The sequence below is a fragment of the Labeo rohita genome, chromosome 12, assembly GCF_022985175.1.
Source record: "Labeo rohita strain BAU-BD-2019 chromosome 12, IGBB_LRoh.1.0, whole genome shotgun sequence".
Lineage (NCBI taxonomy): Eukaryota > Metazoa > Chordata > Actinopteri > Cypriniformes > Cyprinidae > Labeo > Labeo rohita.
Genome location: NC_066880.1, coordinates 17,588,466 through 17,610,830, shown reverse-complemented (window position 1 = coordinate 17,610,830; position 22,365 = coordinate 17,588,466). Strand labels below are relative to the sequence as shown.

At 33.6% G+C, this 22,365-nt stretch overlaps 3 protein-coding genes across 7 annotated transcripts in view; 2 read left to right on the top strand and 1 right to left on the bottom strand.

The window, feature by feature from the left end:
• Positions 1 to 811: 811 nt before the first annotated feature.
• Positions 812 to 7,727, top strand: LOC127174544 (archaemetzincin-2). 2 transcript variants are annotated; one of them, XM_051125040.1, is made up of 7 exons: positions 812 to 897; positions 1,406 to 1,688; positions 1,777 to 1,950; positions 2,576 to 2,704; positions 3,338 to 3,501; positions 7,177 to 7,353; positions 7,442 to 7,727. In XM_051125040.1, exons 1-7 carry the CDS (start codon positions 877 to 879, stop codon positions 7,568 to 7,570), a joined length of 1,077 nt encoding a protein of 358 aa, XP_050980997.1. In that variant the 5' UTR covers positions 812 to 876; the 3' UTR covers positions 7,571 to 7,727. The 2 variants fall into 2 exon arrangements, with proteins under 2 accessions (XP_050980997.1, XP_050980998.1); XM_051125041.1 differs by having other exon boundaries at positions 874 to 1,004.
• Positions 7,728 to 7,733: 6 nt separating this feature from the next.
• LOC127174537 (monocarboxylate transporter 7) lies at positions 7,734 to 15,938 on the bottom strand. The gene is made up of 6 exons (XM_051125028.1): positions 15,699 to 15,938; positions 14,080 to 14,330; positions 13,819 to 13,962; positions 12,410 to 12,538; positions 11,581 to 12,318; positions 7,734 to 9,184 (listed from the first exon to the last, which is right to left on the bottom strand). Exons 1-6 carry the CDS (start codon positions 15,800 to 15,802, stop codon positions 8,964 to 8,966), a joined length of 1,587 nt encoding a protein of 528 aa, XP_050980985.1. The 5' UTR covers positions 15,803 to 15,938; the 3' UTR covers positions 7,734 to 8,963.
• Positions 15,030 to 22,365, top strand: part of arsg (arylsulfatase G) — a 27,407-nt gene continuing 20,071 nt past the window's right edge. For 3 of the 4 annotated variants that reach the window (XR_007828887.1, XM_051125031.1, XM_051125029.1), the window contains exons 1-7: positions 15,030 to 15,113; positions 16,235 to 16,289; positions 18,168 to 18,392; positions 18,480 to 18,667; positions 18,870 to 18,917; positions 19,060 to 19,171; positions 19,263 to 19,397. Coding sequence is in view for 3 of the 4 variants with exons in the window: in XM_051125031.1 (XP_050980988.1) it covers positions 18,175 to 18,392; positions 18,480 to 18,667; positions 18,870 to 18,917; positions 19,060 to 19,171; positions 19,263 to 19,397 (701 nt within the window). In the remaining variant the exon portion in view is untranslated. The remainder of the gene's footprint in view (positions 15,114 to 16,234; positions 16,290 to 18,167; positions 18,393 to 18,479; positions 18,668 to 18,869; positions 18,918 to 19,059; positions 19,172 to 19,262; positions 19,398 to 22,365) is intronic. The other variant, XM_051125030.1, reaches the window with a different exon arrangement.

The following is a 22,365-nucleotide window of genomic DNA, read 5'->3' as shown; positions in this document are numbered from 1 at the left end:
ATGTTTATTTTGCCAGTGCATTGTATAGAAAACGTTACAAAATATCTTCCTTAGTAATTTTGTCTTCTGGTATAAAAATTACAACCAAAAGCTGCACAATGTGGCATCGTATCAGTATTTTATTTTGTAATCTGAGTTGTGTTAAGGTAAAAATAGCAACAGGTCGCGCTAAAATAGAATAGTTGCACGAGTGCAACCATTTGACGTCATCAAAATAATGACGCCCCACATAGTACAAAATATGTATAAAACGATGTGGATTTTTAAATCAGCATAAACTTTGATGGGTTTTCTACTACATGTTTCAGTAACAGACATCGTTTATGTTATATTAAGCCATACAAGTCTTAATACCCGGGGTTCCCTTAAAGATATTATGTCTTATTTTCTAAGGTCGTTATCTAAATTTAGTTAGTTTTTGCTTAAAACAAGCAGTGGAGTAAGAAAAATAATTTTAATTCAAAGGCTAAACAAGATTTTATTTCTTGACCCACTGGCGGATATTTTTGCTTGTTTGAAGCAAAAACTAACACAGTTTGGGTAAATTTTCAGAAAACAAGACAAGATATCTAAAATAGTAATTTTACTTGTCCAGTAAATGTATCCTGATTCAAGAAAGATATTTATACTAGAAAACAAAACAAAAATACTAAGCAAGAAAATCATTTTTTGCAGTGTATTAATTTTTTTCGACTCTGTAAATATAATATGCTTACTCTTATGTCCGTAGTTAAAATAAATAGCTGTTTATTGTTTAAAAAAATAAAAACGATTAAAAAAAATACAGGGATTGGGACTTTACGTTTGAAAACCACAATGGCAGCCGATGTAAATACCGAGTTTTGTTCTGAACTCGCTTGATATCTAAAACTGCCTATGCTGGTCATTGGATTTGACGTAGGTTATGGTTTCTGTTTCGTTTGCTATTTTCAGCGTTTTATCTGAATCTCATCAGCTGAGTTCAGTCTTCTAACGTGACCTTAATTCTGGAACACGTTTTAAAGGTAGCTTTAGCTTTATTAGTATGTGTTGACATGTGCTTCCTCATTCATTTTAGCGCGAATCAATTTTATGCAGTAACATCAAGTCAAGTCAATGTCTTTCAGTCCGGTGTTTACGTCGTCGTAGTTCTAAATACATAAAAATTAACTTTGAAATTAAATAATAGCGTGACGTTATTGCATATATGCATACAGTATATCGTATATATATATGATACAGTCATAGTACACTTTCACTTAGAAGTGTAGCAAAAACAAGTGTGACAGTAAACGCAGAATATGATACAGAACATGACAGTCCAGTATCACACTTGTATACTATTTTTAGCTTTCCTATTTTATGTTTGTTGACTACTTGATTAATATTTTACTTTGTGTTTGTGTATTTATATTTCTATGGACAGATGCAGGTTATTGAGCATCCTGTGGAGAGACTGCGCACTGCTCTTCTGTCCACACGAAAAGATCTAATAGAAACATACCAACAATTCAGCAGACCAGAGAAGACACTTTTAGAAGAAGGACTCCAGCCTGGCAATTCACTTTTCAACCCCATCACCATTCACTCAGACTCAGACTGGATTCCTGCACATCCTGAGGATCCTCAAGACTTTCAGAGTTTTTTCATCAACCCTTACCGCCGTTCTCCATGCGGTGGACATAATTCCATCTACATTCAGACTATTGGTTAGTGCATTAATATGTGAAACATCTTAAATGTGTTATTCATTATCATATTCACATGTGTAATTGTATCACATTGATCAATGCACAGGCTCTTTTGGGGAAGGAGCGGTTGTGGCGGAGCAGTATGTTGAATGGCTGAAGGACTACTGCCAGGCGTTCTATTATGGACTAGTGGTCAAGCTTTTACCACCAGTAACAGTTGCTTCAACAGCCTGTTCATTTCGCATTAACGACAACACACACAATCTTCAGCTTCATGCTGGTTAGTACTTCTGCTACTGAGCACAACCAGAACCATTGAGTGAGTTTGGGTCTGGTAAGCTTTTTAGCAACATTTAAAAAAACGTTAGTCGGCATAAAGTCAAAATTGACACTAAATTTATATTCTCAGTGCATTTCTTGGTTTTATTTTAAACGAACAGTTATGTGTATATATTTTTTATACACAACTACATTTGTAATGTTACAAAACTTTATAATGCATCAAAGACTAAAAGTATTAAACTGTGCAACTAATAAGGAACATCTTGAGCACCAAATCAGCATATTAAAATGGTTTTTGAAGGATCACGTGACACTGAAGACTGGAGTAAAGGCTAGTGAAAATTTAGCTTTTTCTATGTCAGGAATTAATTGTATTTTAAAATATATTACAATAGAAATCAGTAATGTTATATCATAATAATATTTCACAATATTACTGCTACCTTGGTGAGCATAAGAGACTACATCAAAAACATAAAAAAATTGTACCAAACCCAAACAATGAAACAAATGTGTATTTGTTATATATGTTAAAAATGGCATTGATCATTTTGGATTTTAAACAAAATAACTTTCTGTTTCTTTATTCTGGTAAAGCTAATACTTTCTTTATATATTTGCAGGAGAGCTGTTGAACTTTTTGAAAAAGAGGAAGCCCAGAGATGCTTTTTGTATTGTGGGCATCACCATGATTGACTTGTACCCCAGGGACTCATGGAATTTTGTTTTTGGCCAGGCTTCTCTCACTGAAGGTGATTTTTGATTTAGTAGTCATGGTCTTGTTAAAGGAGAAGTCCACTTCAAGAACAACAATTTGCAGATAATGTACTCACCCCCTTGTCATCCAAGATGTTCATGTCTTTCCTTCTTGAGTCGTAAAGAAATTATGTTTTTTGAGGAAAACATGGATTTTTCTCCATGTAATGGACTGATATGGTGCCCCGAGTTTGAATTTCCAAAATGCAGTTTAAATATGGCTTCAAACGATCCCAAATGCAGTTGTAAATGATCCCAGCCGAGAAAGAATGGTCTTATTTAGCAAAACGATCGATTGTTTTCATAAAATTATACAATTTATATACTTTTTAATGAGTGCTTTGCAACCACATTTGGGATTGTTTGAAGACGCCTTTAAACTGCATTTTGGAAGTTTAAAATTGGGGCACCATAGCAGTCCATTATATGAAGAAAAATGCTGAAATTTTTTCCTGTAAATTGTTGTTCTGTAAATTGTTGTTCTGGAAGTGGACTTCTCCTTTAATGCTCCAAATGTTATTGTAACTTGAAAGCAAAGGAATGTTATTGTAGCACAGTGTCTTTTTGATTTAATAAACCTTTTCGAATTTTAGCACTTCGATGAAGTGTGAATGTTTTTGTCACTGTAGGAGTGGGAGTCTTCAGTTTTGCCCGATACGATGATCATTTTTACCAAAGAAACTATGCAGGACGGCTAAAGAAGAAAATCAAACTGAAGCAAGGAGACTACTCCGTATTTGAGAATTACTACACTCCTCCTATCACCAGCATTCTCCTCCTCCGCTCATGCAAGGTGAAGTGAGATGACTGGGTTTCTATCTCCACAACACTCACATAGAAAAATTTGTTATATACCTATTAATGTATTTATAAAACACAACACTGTGGAAGCTTGTTTTCACCAGAGGATAAAAAAAGTTAATTGTGACTTTTTATCTCACATTTCTGACATTGTCTCATCAGTCTGAGAAAAGAATTGTGAGATGTAAGCTCAGGATTGTAATAAAGTCAGTATTGTGAGATGTTAACTTAAAAAAAAGTTAGAATTGCAAGTTTAAATCTTGCAATTCTGAGTTCACATCTTGCAATTCTGACAGTTTTTCTCATCTTGGAATTCTGACTTTATCACAATTCAGAGTTTCAATCTTGCATCTTACAGTTTGGACCTTTCTTCTCAGAATTGCTAGATATAAACTTTGAGAAGAAAAGTCAAAACTGTGAGATGTATTTTTTTTTTTTAAAACGTATTCATTAGATACCTTTACCTATTTTATTTTGCTTGCTATTATTTTATTTATTTATTTTGCTTTTGTTTCATTGTTTCTCTGACCATTGGAGTTAGTAGGGATGGGGGGATCATGGAAGGGATTACTAATGGACAATATCTTACTGTTTACCTTGTTGTCATCATACCTGTCTGTATTGTCACACAAAACAATAAAAGATTTGGATAAAAATTCTTAGGTATAAACTCAGATACTGAGAGATGCAAACTCAGATTTCTGAGGAAAACGGTCTTAATTTTGTAATGTGAACTTAGAATTCTGAGGAAAAAACTCAGAATTGCAAGATTTAAACTTAGAATTCTGAGGAAAAAATCTGAATTGTGTGATGTAAACTTAGAATTCTGAGGGAAAAAGTCAGAATTGCGAAATGTAAACTTAGAATTCTAAGGAAAAAAGTCATAATTGTGAGATTTAAACTTAGAATTCTGAGCAAAAATGTCAGAATTGCGAGAAGTAAACTTAGAATTCTAAGGAAAAAAGTCAGAATTGCGAGACGTAAACTTAGAATTCTGAGAAAAAAGTCAGAATTGTGTGATGTGAACTTAGAATTCTGAGGAAAAGTCAGAATTGTGAGACATAAACCTAGAATTCTGAGGAAAAAATTTAGAATTGCGAGATGTTAACTTGGAATTTTAAGGACAAAATTTAGAATTGCGAGATGTAAACTTAGATTTCTAAGGAAGAAAGTCAGAATTGCGAGATGTAAACTTAGAATTCTGAGGGAAAAAGTCAGAATTGTGTGATGTAAACTTAAAATTCTGAGGAAAAAAGTCAAAATTGCACAATTTAAACTTAGAATTCTGAGGAAAAATCTGAATTATGTGATGCAAATTTAAAATAGTGAGGAAAAAGTCAGAATTGTAAGATGTAAACCTAGAATTCTGAGGAAAAAATTTAGAATTGCGAGATGTAAACTTGGAATTTTAAGGAAAAAATTCAGAATTGTGAGATGTAAACTTAGAATTCTAAGGAAGAAAGTCAGAACTGTGTGATGTAAACTTAAAATTCTGAGGGAAAAAGTCAAAATTGCAAGATTTGAACTTAGAATTTTGAGGAAAAAAGTCTAATTTGCATGATTTAAACTTATAGTTCTGATGAAAAAACTCAGAATTGTGTGATGTAAACTTAGAATTCTGAGGAAAAAGTCAAAATTGCACAATTTAAACTTAGAATTCTGAGGAAAAATCTGAATTATGTGATGCAAATTTAAAATAGTGAGAAAAAAGTAACAATTGTGAGATGCAAACCTAGAATTCTGTGGAAAAAATCTGAATTGTGTGATGTAAACTTAGAATTCTGAGGAAAAAAGTCAGAATTGCGAGATTTAAACTTAGAATTCTGAGCAAAAAAGTCAGAATTGTGAGATGTAAACTTAGAATTCTAAGGAAGAAAGTCAGAATTGCGAGATGTAAACTTAGAATTCTGAGGAAAAAAATCAGAATTGTTTGATGTAAACTTAAAATTCTGAGGAAAAAAGTCAGAATTGCGAGACGTAAAACCTAAAATTCTGAGGGAAAAAGTCAGAATTGCAAGATGTAAACTTAGAATTCTGAGAAGAAAAGTCAGAATTGTGTGATGTGAACTTAGAATTTTGAGGAAAAGTCAGAATTGTGAGACGTAAACCTAGAATTCTAAGGAAAAAATTTGGAATTGCGAGATGTAAACTTGGAATTTTAAGGACAAAATTTAGAATTGTGAGATGTAAACTTAGAATTCTAAGGAAGAAAGTCAGAATTGTGAGATGTAAACTTAGAATTCTGAGGAAAAAGTCAGAATTGTGTGATGTAAACTTAAAATTCTGAGGAAAAAAGTCAAAATTGCAAGATTTGAACTTAGAATTCTGAGGAAAAAAGTCTAATTTGCATGTTTTAAACTTATAATTTCGAGGAAAATACTCAGAATTGTGTGATGTAAACTTAGAATTCTGAGGAAAAATATCAGAATTGCGAGATGTAAACTTAGAATTCTGAGGAAAAAAGTCAGAATTGTGTGATGTGAACTTAGAATTATGAGGAAAAAGTCAAAATTGCACAATTTAAACTTAGAATTCTGAGGAAAAATCTGAATTATGTGATGCAAATTTAAAATAGTGAGGAAAAAGTCAGAATTGTGAGATGTAAACCTAGAATTCTGAGGAAAAAAAATTGAATTGTGAGATGTAAACTTAGAATTCTGAGGAAAAAAGTCAGAATTGTGTGATGTAAACTTAAAATTCTGAGGAAAAAAGACAAAATTGCAAGATTTGAACTTAGAATTCTGAGGAAAAAAGTCTAATTTGCATGTTTTAAACTTATAATTCAGAGGAAAATACTCAGAATTGTGTGATGTAAACTTAGAATTCTGAGGAAAAATATCAGAACTGCGAGATGTAAACTTAGAATTCTGAGGAAAAAAGTCAGTAATTGTGTAATGTGAACTTAGAATTATGAGGAAAAAGTCAAAATTGCAAGATGTAAACTTAGAATTCTGAGGAAAAAAGTTTAATTTGCATGATTTAAACTTATAATTCTGATGAAAAAACTCAATTTTGTGATGTAAACTTAGAATTCTGAGGAAAAAGTCAGAATTGTGTGATGTGAACTTAGAATTATGAGGAAAAAGTCAAAATTGCACAGTTTAAACTTAGAATTGTGAGGAAAAATCAGAATTATGTGATGCAAATTTAGAATAATGAGGAAAAAGTCAGAATTGTGAGACGCAAACCTAGAATTCTGAGGAAAAAATTTAGATATGCGAGATGTAAACTTAGAATTTTGAGGAAAAAAGTCAAAATTGCAAGATTTGAACTTAAAATTCTGAGGAAAAAAGTCAGAATTGTGTGACGTAAACATAAAATTCTGAGGAAAAATATCAGAATTGCGAGATGTAAACCTAGAATTCCGAGGACAAAAGTCAGAATTGTGTGATGTAAACTTAGAATTTTGAGAAAAAAACGAGTTGCAAGATGTAAACTTGCACTTATGTGTTCATAACTTATAATTGTGATATATAAACTATTTTAGGAACAGAAATGTTAAAATCGCAAGATGTAAAATCAGAATTATGAAGTATGTAAAAAAAAAAAGTCAGAACTGTGATGTACAAACAAGCAATTGCAAGAAAAAAGCCATAATTGTGAGATTTTTACAATTATCTTACCTTGAACTATATTATTCACAATGTTATTTATTCATCCCTGGTAGACCCTGACACATGAGATTGGACATATATTCGGTGTAAAGCACTGCCAGTGGCTAAACTGTGTCATGCAAGGCTCCAATCACTTAGAAGAGTCTGATCGTCGACCACTTGACCTCTGCCCCATCTGTTTGCGTAAACTACAGTCTGCTATTGGATTCAAAATAGCTGACAGATACAAGGTAAGACCACACCCTGTCATAACTGACTGTAGTTTGCAGCAGTGGATATAACTATATCCGATGTAATTAAACATTTGAACATCTACAGGCTCTACTGCACTGGATTGAAGATGGAGCTGACAGCATCGGGCAACATTCAAAACCTACACAAGCTTTCCAAGAGTACAAACACTGGTTGTGTAAGTGCATACATATATTGGAAGGTGAAAAATCATGAGCCAGCCAGTGTGATCTTTTGCAACCTACAAGCAATGTCAAGGCAAGTTGAGACATGCTATATGCTCATTCTTGAAAAGTGATTGGGTGAGAAAGCTGCTGAGAAAATACAGTTAAACATGTATGTAGTTGTATGGATTAAACAAAACAAAGTTTAATTTCTCAATTTTTAGTGTGATTTTTAACACAACAGTCTAAAAAATATTTTTTTCAGTCTGATTTAAAAATTATTATAACAATTGTGTCTATTGTGCAGAAACAAAAACATAACCACATATTCACATTCCACTGAACATACAGCAAATATTATTCCTTTCCATTATAAAATTCAAGTTATGTGGCAGTATTACAATAACAAATATAGTTTTACTACAGAGGTAAGTGATGAAGCAGTCTTATAAGACACTTTGACATAGCATTACATTGGAAATCCTTTATCTTCATTTCACAGTTGCATCAACCTGAGCTCTGTAAAGCATTGAATTCACAGTCATCTCTATATAATAGAGATGCAAATGTAATCCACAGTTGAGAACACTGTCATGAGTATCGGAAGACTAAACAACACTCTAAACAGACACTATTTGCATGAATAAAGTTGTTTACCTGGTTTTAGTATCCAGGAGACAGATGTTGTAGTATACTTGTTGAAGGTTGACCTGAGGTGAGCTAAATATAAAATACTGAAGAGCAATCCATCGCCCTTTTGCAAATATTAAAAAAGGTTCCTTTTAAAAATAAAGTATCAAATACCTCTTTCTAAGGCTTTCTATAACATTAGATTGTTTAACCTTAGTTGCTGAATTCAGCATTATCTTTGGTCATTGCTTTACCCATCAATGCCTTGACTCTAATCACTAAAACCACGAAAATGTGGTTTCCTGTTCCACATCATGTTTGTTTCTTTTGCGTCTGGGATTCTAATCAACAAAAGTCTCAGTGTTTAGTATTACAAACATTCATGAAAATGTGTTTTTCAAGTCTAATCATAGTTTTCATGACAGCTACTGCTAATACAATGTAGTGTGATAATCACATGTGTGATCTCAGTGTATAAACAGCATTGTGCACATCTTAAAGGCATAGTTTACCCAAAAATTAAAATTCTGTCATCATTTACACACACTCATACCATTCCAACTTCTAAAACAATGAAACATTCACTTTATTCACATATAATATACATAGAGCACCTAAAATATGGTTAACGGAAGCTCAATTGGTTCTTGTGTGACAAAGATGACAGGATTTTCATTTTTGGGTTAGCCTTTAAGCAATTATTATTAATCATAATGTAGTTATATTTTAGCTACAGTTATAAATGTTTTCCTATTTTATGAACAGGTCTGATAGTACCTAACATTCAGCTAAAATTCACAAAGGATGTCGTTTTTTCAAGACTTAGTATCTTGGTTGTCCACTTCTGGACATTCCTCTGGTTTGTCTTTGGACACTTGCTCCACGGTGGTATTATTCTGTCCATTGTCCCCTTTTGAGCACAGTTGACCTGTCTTAGCTGGACGCACGAGCCCAAGGAAGATGGCACCTAGTCCCATTCCCGCAGCACAGGAGTAGAATGCAGCCCTGTAATTTTGTGTAACATCCACAAGTACACCTAGAATATTCGAGAGGGAAATGCAGTAAGTTAAGAGAGTTGAGAAAGTTTTGCATTCTATATACACACTTGTTACCCTTGAGATACAACTATTTGAAAACCTGGAATCTGAGGGTGCAAAAAAAAATTAGAATACTGAGAAAATCGCCTTTAAATTTGTCCAAACTAAAGGAGAAGTCCACTTCCAGAACAACAATTTACAAAGAATTGACTCACCCCCCCTTGTCATCCAAGATGTTCATGTCTTCAGTCGTAAAAAAAATTATGTTTTTTGAGGAAAACATTTCAGCATTTTTCTTCATATAATGGACTGATATGGTGCCCCGATTTTGAACTTCCAAAAGACAGTTTAAATGCAGCTTCAAACGATCCCAAATGTGGTTGTAAACAATTCCAGCCGAAGAAGAAGGGTCTTATCTAGCGTAACGATCGTTATTTTAATAAAAATAATACAATTTATATACTTTTTAATGCCAAACGCTCGTCTTGTCTTACTCGGCTTGGAATGTTTTTGTTCCTGTTCATGACAGTTAAGGTATGTTGAAAAACTCCCATCTCATGTTCTCCCTCAACTTCGAAATCGTCCTATATCGCTGTTTTACCTTTTTTTACCTCATGTTGCAAGGACTGGGTCGGAACTTTTGCAGTGATGTAGGATGATTTTGAAATGATTTTTGAAGTTGAGGGAGAAAATACGATTGTTTTGACTAGTTTTTTGACATACCCTAACTGTCTTGAGTCAGAATACACAGAGTTCATGGAGAGAAAGGCAAGACGAGCGTTTGAGATTAAAAAGTATTTAAATTGTATTTTTGTTTTTATGAAAATCACAAATCGTTTTGCTAGATAAGACCCTTCTTTCTCTGCTGGGATCTTTTACAACCACATTTGGGATCGTTTGAAGCCTCATTTAAACTGCTTTTTGGAAGTTCAAAATCGGGGCACAATATCAGTCCATTATATGCAGAAAAATGCAGAAATGTTTCCTCTTGGATGACAAGGAAGTGAGTACATTATATGTGAACCTTTGTTTTGGAAGTGGACTTCTCCTTTAAGTTCTTAGAAATGCATATTACTAATCAAAAATTAAGCTTTGGTATATTCAAGGTAGTAAATTTACAAAACATCTTAAATGGAACATTATCTTTATTTAATATCCTAATGATTTGTGGCATAAAAGAAAGATCATTTTGCCCCATACAGTGCCCATATGGCTATTGCTACAAATATACCCATGCTACTTAAGACTTGTTTTGTGGTCCAGGGTCACATATTAGAATGATTTCTTAAGGATCATGTGACACTGAGTAATGGCTTATGAAAATTCAACTTTTTCATCACAGAAATAAATTGCATTTTAAAAACACTGCTCAAAAAAAAAATGAAGGGAACACTTAAATCATACATTTGATATCGGCGCTGATATTAAGCATTTTTATGGTTTTCGGTATCTGTCATTTTCAAAACTGATTTGCCAATAAAATAATTTAAAAGCTTTTAAAGAAAGTTTTTGTCAGAGCTGTTGTAAGTCGTAATTATGACAGTTTCATTTTTACACCAGACATATATATCGGTTCAAAATATCGGTTATCACCTAGTTTATCTGTAATAATTGTATCGGCATCAGCGCTGAAAAATGCATATTTACATTCGATCTCAATGAACAAAATTATGTGACAATGGTCAATTGAAACCCAAATCATCAACCCAGGTCTGGATTCAAAATCACATGAAAAATCTAAGTAAAGAATTGAAATTACAGGCTGATCAAACTTTTAATGAATTTCATTAAAGCAACTCATAATAAGAAGTCAGAAGTGTGTGTGGCCCCCAAATGCCTGCATGCACTGCTGACAGCAATGTAGGACGATTTTAAAGTTGGAGAAAAAAATGAGATGGGAGTTTTTCGACATACCCTAACTGTCTTGAACCGGAATACACAGAGTACACACAGAGCTAGACAAGATGAGCGTTTGAGGTTAAAAAGTATACACATTGTATATTTTTTTAGAAAATAACAAATCGTTTCACTATTTAAGACCCTTCTTCCTTGGGTGGGATCATTTAGAGCCCTTTGAAGCTGCATTTAAACTGCATTTTGGATGTTCAAACTTGCGGGCACCATAGAAGTCCGCTATATAGAGAAAAATCCTGAAATGTTTTCCCCAAAAAACATAATTTCTTTACAACTGAAGAAAGAAAGACATGAACATCTTGGATGATGAGGTAAATTATCTGTATATTTTAGTTCTTAAAGTGAACTACTCCTTTAAGGCCTCGCTTAATTTTTTGAGCAGTGTATATAATAATAGAATAGTCATTAATTTAGATTTTTTACAAAATCTTGCTGACCCCAAAACTTTGAATGGTCCTGTAAAACTTTTAAATCTTCTTACCTCCTAATGGTGGACCAGCCAGTCCTGCAAAGCTCTGAATACAGACGTAGACGCCTACGGCTAAAGGCATCCTCTGAATCCCTACAACATCGTCCTCGGCCAACATTGGGATGTGCGTGGATGCAATATTCCCAAGTAAAAAACCATAAAGCACACAGCACACCGCCAGTCCCCAGAAGCCATTTACCACGGTGAACAACACCAGCACTACACACATCAGTGACACGCATCCGAGAAGTACGAAGATCTTCCTGATGCGTCCCCAGTTCAGGACCCATCCGATGGAGAGACGTCCAAAGATCTCAGCAATGGCCATTGTTGACAGCATATAGGCAGCTTTGTCCCTCGCGGTACCCAAACTGGCACTGAGCTCCACCACATACAGCTGTGGAGCGAAAAAGCCCAGTGTTGCAAAAAGTCCAAAAGCTGAATAACATAAGAAACTGCCTTCTTTCAGTACAGTCAAATCCAGGAGCTTATTTTTACTTGAAACATCCTGTTGTTTTGGAGGGATCTGAAGTGGTTCCAATTCTGTCTGTTCCTTCCCAGAGCTTACAGAGCCTTGCATTTGTTCTTCAGGAAGAGAGCATGTGATCTGCTCAGTTTCTGTTGGAGAAGTCTTTGGTTTGATGACTATGGGACGAAGCAGAGCCCCACAGATAATAATAATGCCCTGTAATGTTCCAATCACCACCATTGTGTGCCTCCAGCCAATAAGGTTCTTAAGAGCTGTGAATGCTGCAGAGACAAGAAAGCAATATGTTTGCCTACAATAATGACACATAATATGTGATGATATTACATTGCAAATAAGCATGTCTGCCCTCACCTGGTGCAAAAGCAAATATAGCAAATGATTCTCCAGTGGAGGCCATGGCTGTGACCACAGAACGACGCCTGCTGAAGTACTGGGACAAGATTGTGACGGTTGGCAGAAATGTCAGACAGTAACCCAGTCCTACAAAAAGAAGAGGACATCTGAAACTCATTAGATGCTTTGTTCATATTGGTTTTGCTTTAGCTAGTAAATCACACTTTTCAATATAACATGTACATTATTAGTTATACAGAAAATCCTGGAGCAGTTTAGCTATTTTACTTGTCGAGTATGAACACCTTTAAAATAAAAATACAGAAAAAACAGTAATATTGTGAAACATTATTGCAACTTAAAATAATGTTTTTCTATTTTAATATACTTTAAAATAGAATTTATTTCTGTGATGCAAAGCTGAATTTTCATCATCATGCAGTCATTCTAATATCCTGATTTATTATCATTGTTGGAAACAGTTGCTGCTTAATATTTTTTGAAACCTGTTACTTTTTCAAGATTCTTTGATGAATAAAATGTTAAAAAGAACAGCATTTATTTAAAATAGAAATTGTTTTTAATAAAATACACTACCGTTCAAAGTTTGGGGTCAGTAAACTTTTTCTTTCTTTGAAATAAATTAATACTTTAATTCAGCAAGAATGTGTTAAATTGATAAAAAGTAATAGTAAAGACTTATATTGTTAGAAAATGTATTATTATTTATTATTTTAAGTAAATTCTGTTCTTTTAAACATTTTATTAATCAAAGAATCCTGAAAAAAGTATCACAGGTTCCAAAAAAAATATTAAGCAGCAGAACTGTTTCTGAAATTGATTGATAATGATAATAAATCAGCATATTAGAATGATTTCTGAAGGATCATGTGACACTGAAGACAGGAGTAATGGCTGGTGAAGAATTCAGCTTTGCATCACATAAATAAAAAAGAGAAAACTTTTATTTTAAATTGCAATAATATTTCATAATATTACTTTTTCTGTATTTTTGATCAAATAAATGGAACTTTGATAAGCATAAGAGACTTCTTTACAGGTATTATAGTTCCTCTGCATAAATTTATCATCTTGCCTCTAACAATTAATCAATGTTTTTTTTTTTTACTCCAGTCTTCACTGACATGATCAGTCACATGATCCTTTAGAAATCATTCCAATATGCTAAATTTCCAACTAAATTTCTTATCAGTGTTGAACATGGCTGTGCTGTTTAATATTTTTGTTCAAACCCTGATAAATGTTTTTTCCACGATTCTTTGACAAATAGAAACATTGTAAATGTATTTACTGTTGTTTTTCATCAATTTAATGCGTCTTTGCTGAATGAAATATTAATTTCTGTAAAAACTTACTTACTTAAATGTTTGAACAGTTGTGTATGTATAGAGCAAGGCTTTACATACCTGTCACAATCCCCATAGTGAGGTACATCTGATTGATGGAGCTGGTGAATGCTGTTGAGACTGTGCCCAGAGATATGAGAAATCCTCCAAACATCACAACTGGCTGGAAGCCAAACCGATTACTCAGCACTGATGATAAAGGAGCTGAAGAGACATGGACATAAATGGCAAACTTACAGAAATTAACCCACAAAAAAAGAGTCAGCCTAGTAAGTTATTGTTTAAAGTTTCAAAATTTAAAGTAACTGTTACAAAACGTACCTGTGAAAGTCATAACAAAGACACATATTGAAATGATCCACGATACTCGACTGTTGCTCTCGCCAAAGTCACTCATCAGGTCCTTGAGAAAAATCCCAAAACTTTTGATAACCCCATAAGTGAACACCTCCACCAGAAAGAAGGCCACAGCCACAATCCAACCCCAACCACCATCTGGGACCTCCGAGTACACTTTAGAGCCAAGGCAACCTTTTATTCGGAAAATCCACTGTGCCATTTTGACCTGCGACCTGTGAATGTGACAAAGATAAGGTAAGCTAATAAGCAAATAAAAACATTAATAATGTTACAAAAGATTAATTTTTAAGATTAAATGCTGTTCTTCTGAACTTTCTGTTCATCAAAGAAACCTAAAAAATGTACTCAGCTGTTTTCAACATAATAAATGTTGTTTGAGCAGCGAATCAGAATATTAGAACGATTTCTGAAGGATCATGTTACTAGAGTAATGATGCTAAAATTCAGCTTTGAAATCATAGGAATAAATTACATTTTAAAATATATTCAAATAGAAAACAGTTCTTTTAAATAGTAAAAGTATTTTAAAATTGTACTGCTTTTGCTGTTCTTTGGATCAAATAAATGCAGGCTTGGAGAGCAGAAATTAAATATCTTACTGTCCAAAAACGTTTGACTGGTAGTGTACATAGTTAATAATTTCAATAAACAACTATATTTAAATGTCAAACAACTGCAACATCAGCTATTAAATTAGTTAAACCATTAGGTTTTGGGACTAGGTTTAACTGAGTAAAGCTAAAATAAATGTATCATATTTAAAACATATTACAATATATTATAATATTTATATAAATGACTAAAGCTAAATGAAAATTAAAAATGTTGCGTAGGTAAGTGAAAAATCACTGACCAAATGTAACAAATACAGCAAGGGGCGTTACCAATGGGATGTTACGTCACAAAAGGGGCGGCGGAACACGAGTGTCAACAAACTGATGCGCAGGACTACGACTGAAATATTTTCATTGATTGAAATCATCGCTCGGCATTAGGTGAGGTGTACTCAGTCTCATAATTTTGTGATAAGTCACAGTATAGCATGTTTTAAATCTGAATTTAATCTTAAATTTAATCTCAGTCTTTCCCAATGTGAGGACAGCGACAGCTAACGTTATTTTAGAACAGCTCCGTTTCTATCACATAACTACAAAACGTACTCAATGTTACTGCTTTAACTCCTCAAAGCATCTTTAACAGCACATGTGTGACATAATGTAACTGTCACAAATAAACATTCATTCAAGTTTAATTTAATTAAAAATGTTCATATTTGAAAACGTTTGTTTTGTTCTAAATCGCTTTGTACGTTATCAAAAGTTAGGTGAGTCAATATATATATATTTTTTCAAACATCTTTCACCACCTGCTCCATCATTATTCCCATATGAACGTGTTTTCTTTCTATACGAATATAAACGTGTTTTTTCTTGCATACTTATAAATAAGTACTAAAGGAGTCTAAAACAATTGACACTACCAGACCCATGTCAATTGTTTTAGACTCCTTTAGGACTAGTAGACACTTAACTATTGATATATTGTAACACTGAACAGTCAAAACCTAAAAAAATGCTTACCTGTTCCTGTGAGTGAGAGGAATGTTGTTACTCCACTGCTGTACTGCGGTGTGTCCACTGCTGAGAGTCCATGTGGTGCTGCTTCTACTGTTCTGCTGTTTCATACAATGAGCTCCTCTATGGTGGGAGGTTACAGCTGTTGAGTAAGTTGAGGATTGGTTTACAGTCAATGTTGAATGAAAGGCCACACCGGCAACCCCCCATTTCCCTTGAGCTGGAATGTCAAAGGAACATGCTGTCTCTGCTCCCCCACCATAGTGTGAAGTGGGAGCTGCAGGAGTGACTGTACTGAATCTTTTAAACAGACTGGTGCATTAGGTAAAAATTGTTACATAATAGCCAGCAAGACCTGTTCAAACCAAGCATTGAATAGGCTCTCTTTAGAGATGTCCAGAAGGCTTTATGTTATGAAAAACTGCAACCTCAGATAGTCTTTGGTTCCTGATTATAGCATACTGTCAGTTTGAATGATCATTACACATTGTATCATTATTGAAGTGCATTTATGTAATTCGGGGGTCTTTGATCTACTTCAGGTCGAGAAACCCTTGGTGGATAAACAGATAAAGCAGGATCCGCTACATATTTTTTGTACGTATTTTGTTTTTATTTTTGTTTTCATTTTAATTTCAGTTAAAGTTTCAGTATTTTTTTTGTGTGTGTTTTGTCATTTTTAAATATGTGTCATTTTTTATTTTATTTCAGTTTTAGTTTTAGTTATATGTATGGAAGCTTGTTAAAAAAAAAAAAAATAGGACTTTTTATTTCACAATTCTAACTTTTTCCTCAGCTTGCGATTGTGAGTTAGAATAGCGAGATATCAACTCTCAATTCTGAGAAATAGTCAGAATTTCAAGATATAAACTCGCAATTTTGAGAAAAAAGTCAGAATTGTGAGATTTAAAGTCTGAGAATTCAACAGCAATTGTGAGTTAATGTCATGCAATTCAGACTTTTTTCTCACAATTGTGACTTTATATCTCAAAATTTACTTTTTTTTACATGCAATTGTGAGTTTGCATCTCACAATTGAGAGAATATCATGAGGATATCACACAATTCTGACTGTTTTTCTTGCAATTACGAGTAAATATCATGCAATTGACTTGTCTCAATTTTCACAATTACAATTTTATATTTCGCAATTCTAACTTTTTTCTCAGTTTGCAATTGTGAGTTATAAAGTTAGAATAGCGAGATATCAACTCTCAATTCTGAGAAATAGTCAGAATTTCAAGATATAAACTCGCAATTTTGAGAAAAAAGTCAGAATTGTGAGATTTAAAGTATGAGAATTCAACAGTAATTGCGAGTTAATGTCATGCAATTCTGACTTTTTTCTTGCAATTCTGACTTTATATCTCAAAACTGACTTTTTTTACATGCAATTTTTGTTTGTAAATTGAGAGAATATCATGAGAATATCACGCAATTCTAACAGTTTTTCTTGCAGTTACGAGTAAATATCATGCAACTGACTTTTCTCAGTTTTCACAATTACAATTTTATATCTCGCAATTCAAACTTTTTTCTCGCAACTACAAGTTTATATCACAATTCTAAGAAAAAAGATGTACACTCGCAATTTTGAGAAATAAAGTCAGAATTTCAAGATATTGCGCAGAGATTTGTGCAATTGCGAGTTAATATCATGCAATTCTGACTTTATGTCTCAAAATTGACTTTCTCAAAAGAGATACAATTCTGACTTTTTTGAATTGCGATTTCTCATAATTGTGACTTTATTTCTCAGAATCGCAAGCTTAAATCTTGCAAGTCTGACTATTTTCCCAAAATTGCAAGAAAAATAACCCAATATGAGATACAAAGCAATTCTCGCAGTTGTGAGAAAATAATTGCGACTTCTCATAATTGCAATGTTATTTCTCAGAACTGCAAGTTTAATCTTGCATTTCTGCCTATTTTCTCAAAATTGCGAAAAAAACCCCTCATAATTGTGAGATACAAAGCAATTCTCGCAAATTCAGAGAAAAGAATTGCGACTTCTCATATTTGCGACTTTATTTCTCAGAATTGCGAGTTTAAATCTTTCAAAATTGTGAGAAAAAAGTTGCCATTACCTTTTCTTATTTTTTATTCGGAAAACGGGCAGAACCAGGCATTCATACGTATTAGTACTTCTTGAGAAAACTGAAATAAAATTAGTTACCCTTTAAAATCTTTAATTTAAATTAATGTTTATTTTATTTCAAGTAACAAATGTTTTTTTTTATTTTTTATTTTTTTTTTTATATAGCTTTAATTTTATTTAACTATAATAACCCTGATGGAGACCCCTCATAGATAACTGATAGGCCTGATTTTTTAAATCATGCTGATTTGTGCTCATTTTTAAAAAAAATTATAGTTGTTTTTACCTTTATTTGAGTATGCTAAGTAGCAATCAGTGTATTTTTAATTCTGTGTCAAATAAATCCTAATTTCAATGTCTTCTTTTTTTATATTTAGTTTAAAAATGGCACAGTTTGGATTGTGTTTTCTGCTTCTGTTCTCTGGACTGATTCATCACATCAAAAGCCACATTAAAAAGGAAGACAAAACTGGTGAAAAGGAACGACCTAATTTCATCATTATCTTAGCTGATGATATCGGATGGGGCGACCTCTGGGTGAACCGGCCTGAAAACTCCACACCAACACCCTGGCTGGACTCATTAATGCTGAAGGGCAAAAGGTTGCATTATACCCATTATATATCATTATAGACAGTTTTGTGCATGATTAGATTTAATTATAGGCACTTGTGTCTGTTGATTTGCAGATTCACAGACTTCCACTCTCCTGCCTCCACATGCTCACCATCACGTGCTGCCCTGCTGACCGGCAGACACGGGTTGCGCAATGGGGTCACTCATAATTTTGCAGTGGGATCAGTCGGAGGACTCCCACTCAATGAGACAACATTTGCTCAGCTCCTGCATGATGCAGGTTATTACACAGCCATTATTGGTAAGCACAGAAACTCTAAGAACATGCAGAGAACAACACGATTAACATACTGAGAGCAATGAACTTTACACTCTGCTGTGATTAGCTCTTGATGAACAAATTCGCATAATCCCCATGGCAACTAATAAGCCTCTCAAGCTTATAATATGTCGTAATATTTCAGTGGCAATTATTTATTGCACTTATATTGATTTTAAAACAGGAAAATGGCACCTTGGACACAATGGTTCCTACAATCCTGTTCATAGAGGTAAAATCCATAACATGGAATTCTTTTTGTCCATGTTATTAATTACATTTTAATATATAAATTGTCATTTTTGTCTCATGTTATACATTTACTTTAAGCTGTTTCGTGTCGAAATGCTTGCTTTTGTGTGTTTACACTACAGGTTTTGACTATTACTTCGGTATTCCTTATAGTAATGACATGGGCTGCACTGACAAACCAGGTCTCGACCTTCCCAGCTGCCCTCCCTGTGTCCGCTGTCAGAATATTCCTAGGTTTGTGTCAAAACACATATCAGATGGCATATAACTTGAGGTTTTGTATATGTCTCAAATATGTTGAATATGAAAAATCTTCACTCAACAGAAAACATGAAGAATGCTACACTAAAGTGGCATTACCTCTGTTTGAAAATGAGACAATAATTGAACAACCCTTGGACTCATGGACCCTTAAAGACAGATATGCCACAGCAGCTGTCAAGCAGATATTCACAGCCAGGTTTGTTTACCACTTTTAAATATGATTTTATATCTAGATTCTATCTATCTGATTTTGATATCAACATTTGATATCAACTCACTTCCATAATAGCCTGTCTTCTGGCTGTTATGGAAGTCTAATAACTTACTTTCTATTGCACATTTGTGTACTAATAAATTATTATTAATGTTATTAAACAGGTTTTAAGCTCAGTATTAAGTGTGAAGCCAAAAACTTGATTAAAAATGGATTATAAAAGCAGTTTTGCGACTCACAGGGGACTTTGATCAGTCAATATAAGGTCTCTAGTCTGTAAACAAGTTTACTGGGCAGGCAAAGTTGCAGTGTTGACCTTTGACACAGTCCAAGGATAGATCATCATCTGTTGGGCTGTGTGCAACCAAGTCTCATCTATTTCTCATTTCAGCTGTCTACTTCTGCAGAGAATTGAGACTTGTGACAGTTTCAGAGTCTTCTCAAATCAGTTTGAATTAATAGTTAATATATTGACATTAAAATTCAATACATTTAGGCTTGGAAATTAACTAGGGCTTGTTGCAAAAATGCTACCAAAATGAACAAAACAACCCCATAAATTTAAGACAATTAAACAGCGTATTACTGATGTCACGATTAAAATGAAAAGTGAAAATGAATGAAAAGTGTCAATGCGTAGAATTACATTTAGATTTGCTCACGCTGCATTAGATTGCTTTTATGCACTTTTTTGTGCAGCGTTGAGCCTTATAACCAATCAAACGCATTTCTGTTGAACTTAGGAATGCATTGGCCAATCAGAGGCGCTTGGATTAGTCAGCGCTGATAACGCCGGAGCTGTTCACGAAATTCCCTTATCATAAACAACACTGTACAGATACAATGTAAATAAAAGATGAATTTAATAACTTCAGTGATTATATCAGTTGTTTTTGCATAACTTGTGCTAGATTTGGCTAATGTCACAGACCGACATGTTTGTCTTTGAAGCCAGAATGTGACGTGCCCAAAATGAAACAAAATTAATCATTATTACAGTATAAAGAGCAATAATCTACAATAATGATTTTTGCCATAAGATTACAGCCGTATGAGCTCTTGTTTTTTACATGTATAATTTGGATACAATTTTAAACAGTCTATTGTTATTGACAAGAGTTTAAAGTATTGATTAGTAAGTAATTGGGTAAATTTAAGAATTTGACATTAAAGACAACAGATGTTTTTTTTATAATAATAAGGTGATTATAAAAATTGGCCTTACACATGTAAAAAATACCCCTGGAAATCATAATATTGCCCCTTAATGCAAAAGTTAATAATTTTTTTTATGTTAGGGCCAGTAACCAATAAATAGCAGATAATAATAGTACATATTATTTTGTATATTATAAGTTTTCAAAGTATTGTTTTGAATTTTACAGGTGAATTTAGGCAACACAACAATATAATACTGTATGAAAGATTTATTTTGGGATTTGCTAAAGAACATTTAACAGTGTTACTAACTTGTTTTATTGTTTTTTTTTTTGAGATTAACTGTAAGTGAGCATTAGAATCTTACTGTAAACAGAGTAAATGAGCTTGTACAATTATATTTACAACTTCAGATAATACCAATACACTAAGGTTCAAAAGTTTGCTGTCAGTATTTTTTTTAAAGAAATTCATTTGATTCAAAAATGCATCAGACCCATCCTTTTTGATTAAAAAAGGATGCATTGAATTGGCAGAAAATCAGAAGTGATAATTATATGTTCATTATAACAGTTTAAGGGGGTCATTGGATGCCCATTTTCCACAAGTTGATATGATTCTTTAGGGTCTTAATGAAAAGTCTATAATATACTTGACGAGCCTGTTTACTTTAGCTGCGTTTAGTCGCTAAACTTGCTAACTAGCACATTATTAGGAAAGGTGATCGCAAAGATTCATAAAAAAAAACCTTATACTCACTTCTGCTGTTAGTGAAGCTGGATCACAAATGATTCACGCGAACATAGACGCGTTTATGTAGATCGGGAGGCGCATTCCCTTCACAAACAAATGTAATCCACTGCATCTTCAGCAGCTCAGATGTTGGGAGTAAATGACGACCACTACGTTCATTATTACATCCAGCAACACCTCAATGGCTCAATTCTAGTTTAACTTACATCCCGGCTCCGGCATCAAAACATGGAGGTTGGACTGTTACCACTGATCTGAGGTAAGACGCTCTTGTCGATCAAATATCATGGGAGCGGCCTCTGCGGGTGTGACGCAACAACGACAGGCATCTGAGAATGGCTCGATTTGAAAAAGGGGATATTATTTTTACAGATTAATTAAAAACCACTACATGGATTTTTATCATTATAGGGTAGATTTGTACATACACTGCCAACACACAATAATGTTCAAACAACATGTAAAAGTGAACTTAGCATCCGATGACCCCTTTAAAGGGATAGTTCATCCAAAAATGAAAATTCTGTCATTAATTATTCACCCTCATGTCGTTCCAACCCGTAAGGCCTTCGCTTATCTATAGAACACAAATGAATATATTTTTGACAAAATCCGAGAGCTTTTCTGGGCCTTGAAAAATAGTAAGGGCATCATTAAAGAGCATTAAATATGACATTAAATACGACAATATATTTTGTGCACATAGAAAAAAATAATGAGTTTATTCAGTAATTTCTTCTCTTCTGTGTCAGTCTTCGACTCACACGTTCATAAGAGTACCACGACATATGCATGTGGTGCTGCTGATGCAGGAGCTGGCATTCTGACATAAAATAAAGTCGCAATTTTTGTTTTCTTTGCACACAAAAAGTATTCTTGTAGCTTCATAAAATTAAGGCTGAACCATTGTTGTAACATGGACTATTTTAATGATGTTCTCACTACATTTTTGGGCCTTGAACATGTCAGTTGCGTTGCTGTCTATCCAGGGTCAGAAAGCTCTTGGATTTCATCAGAACATTTGAATTTGTTTTTTGAA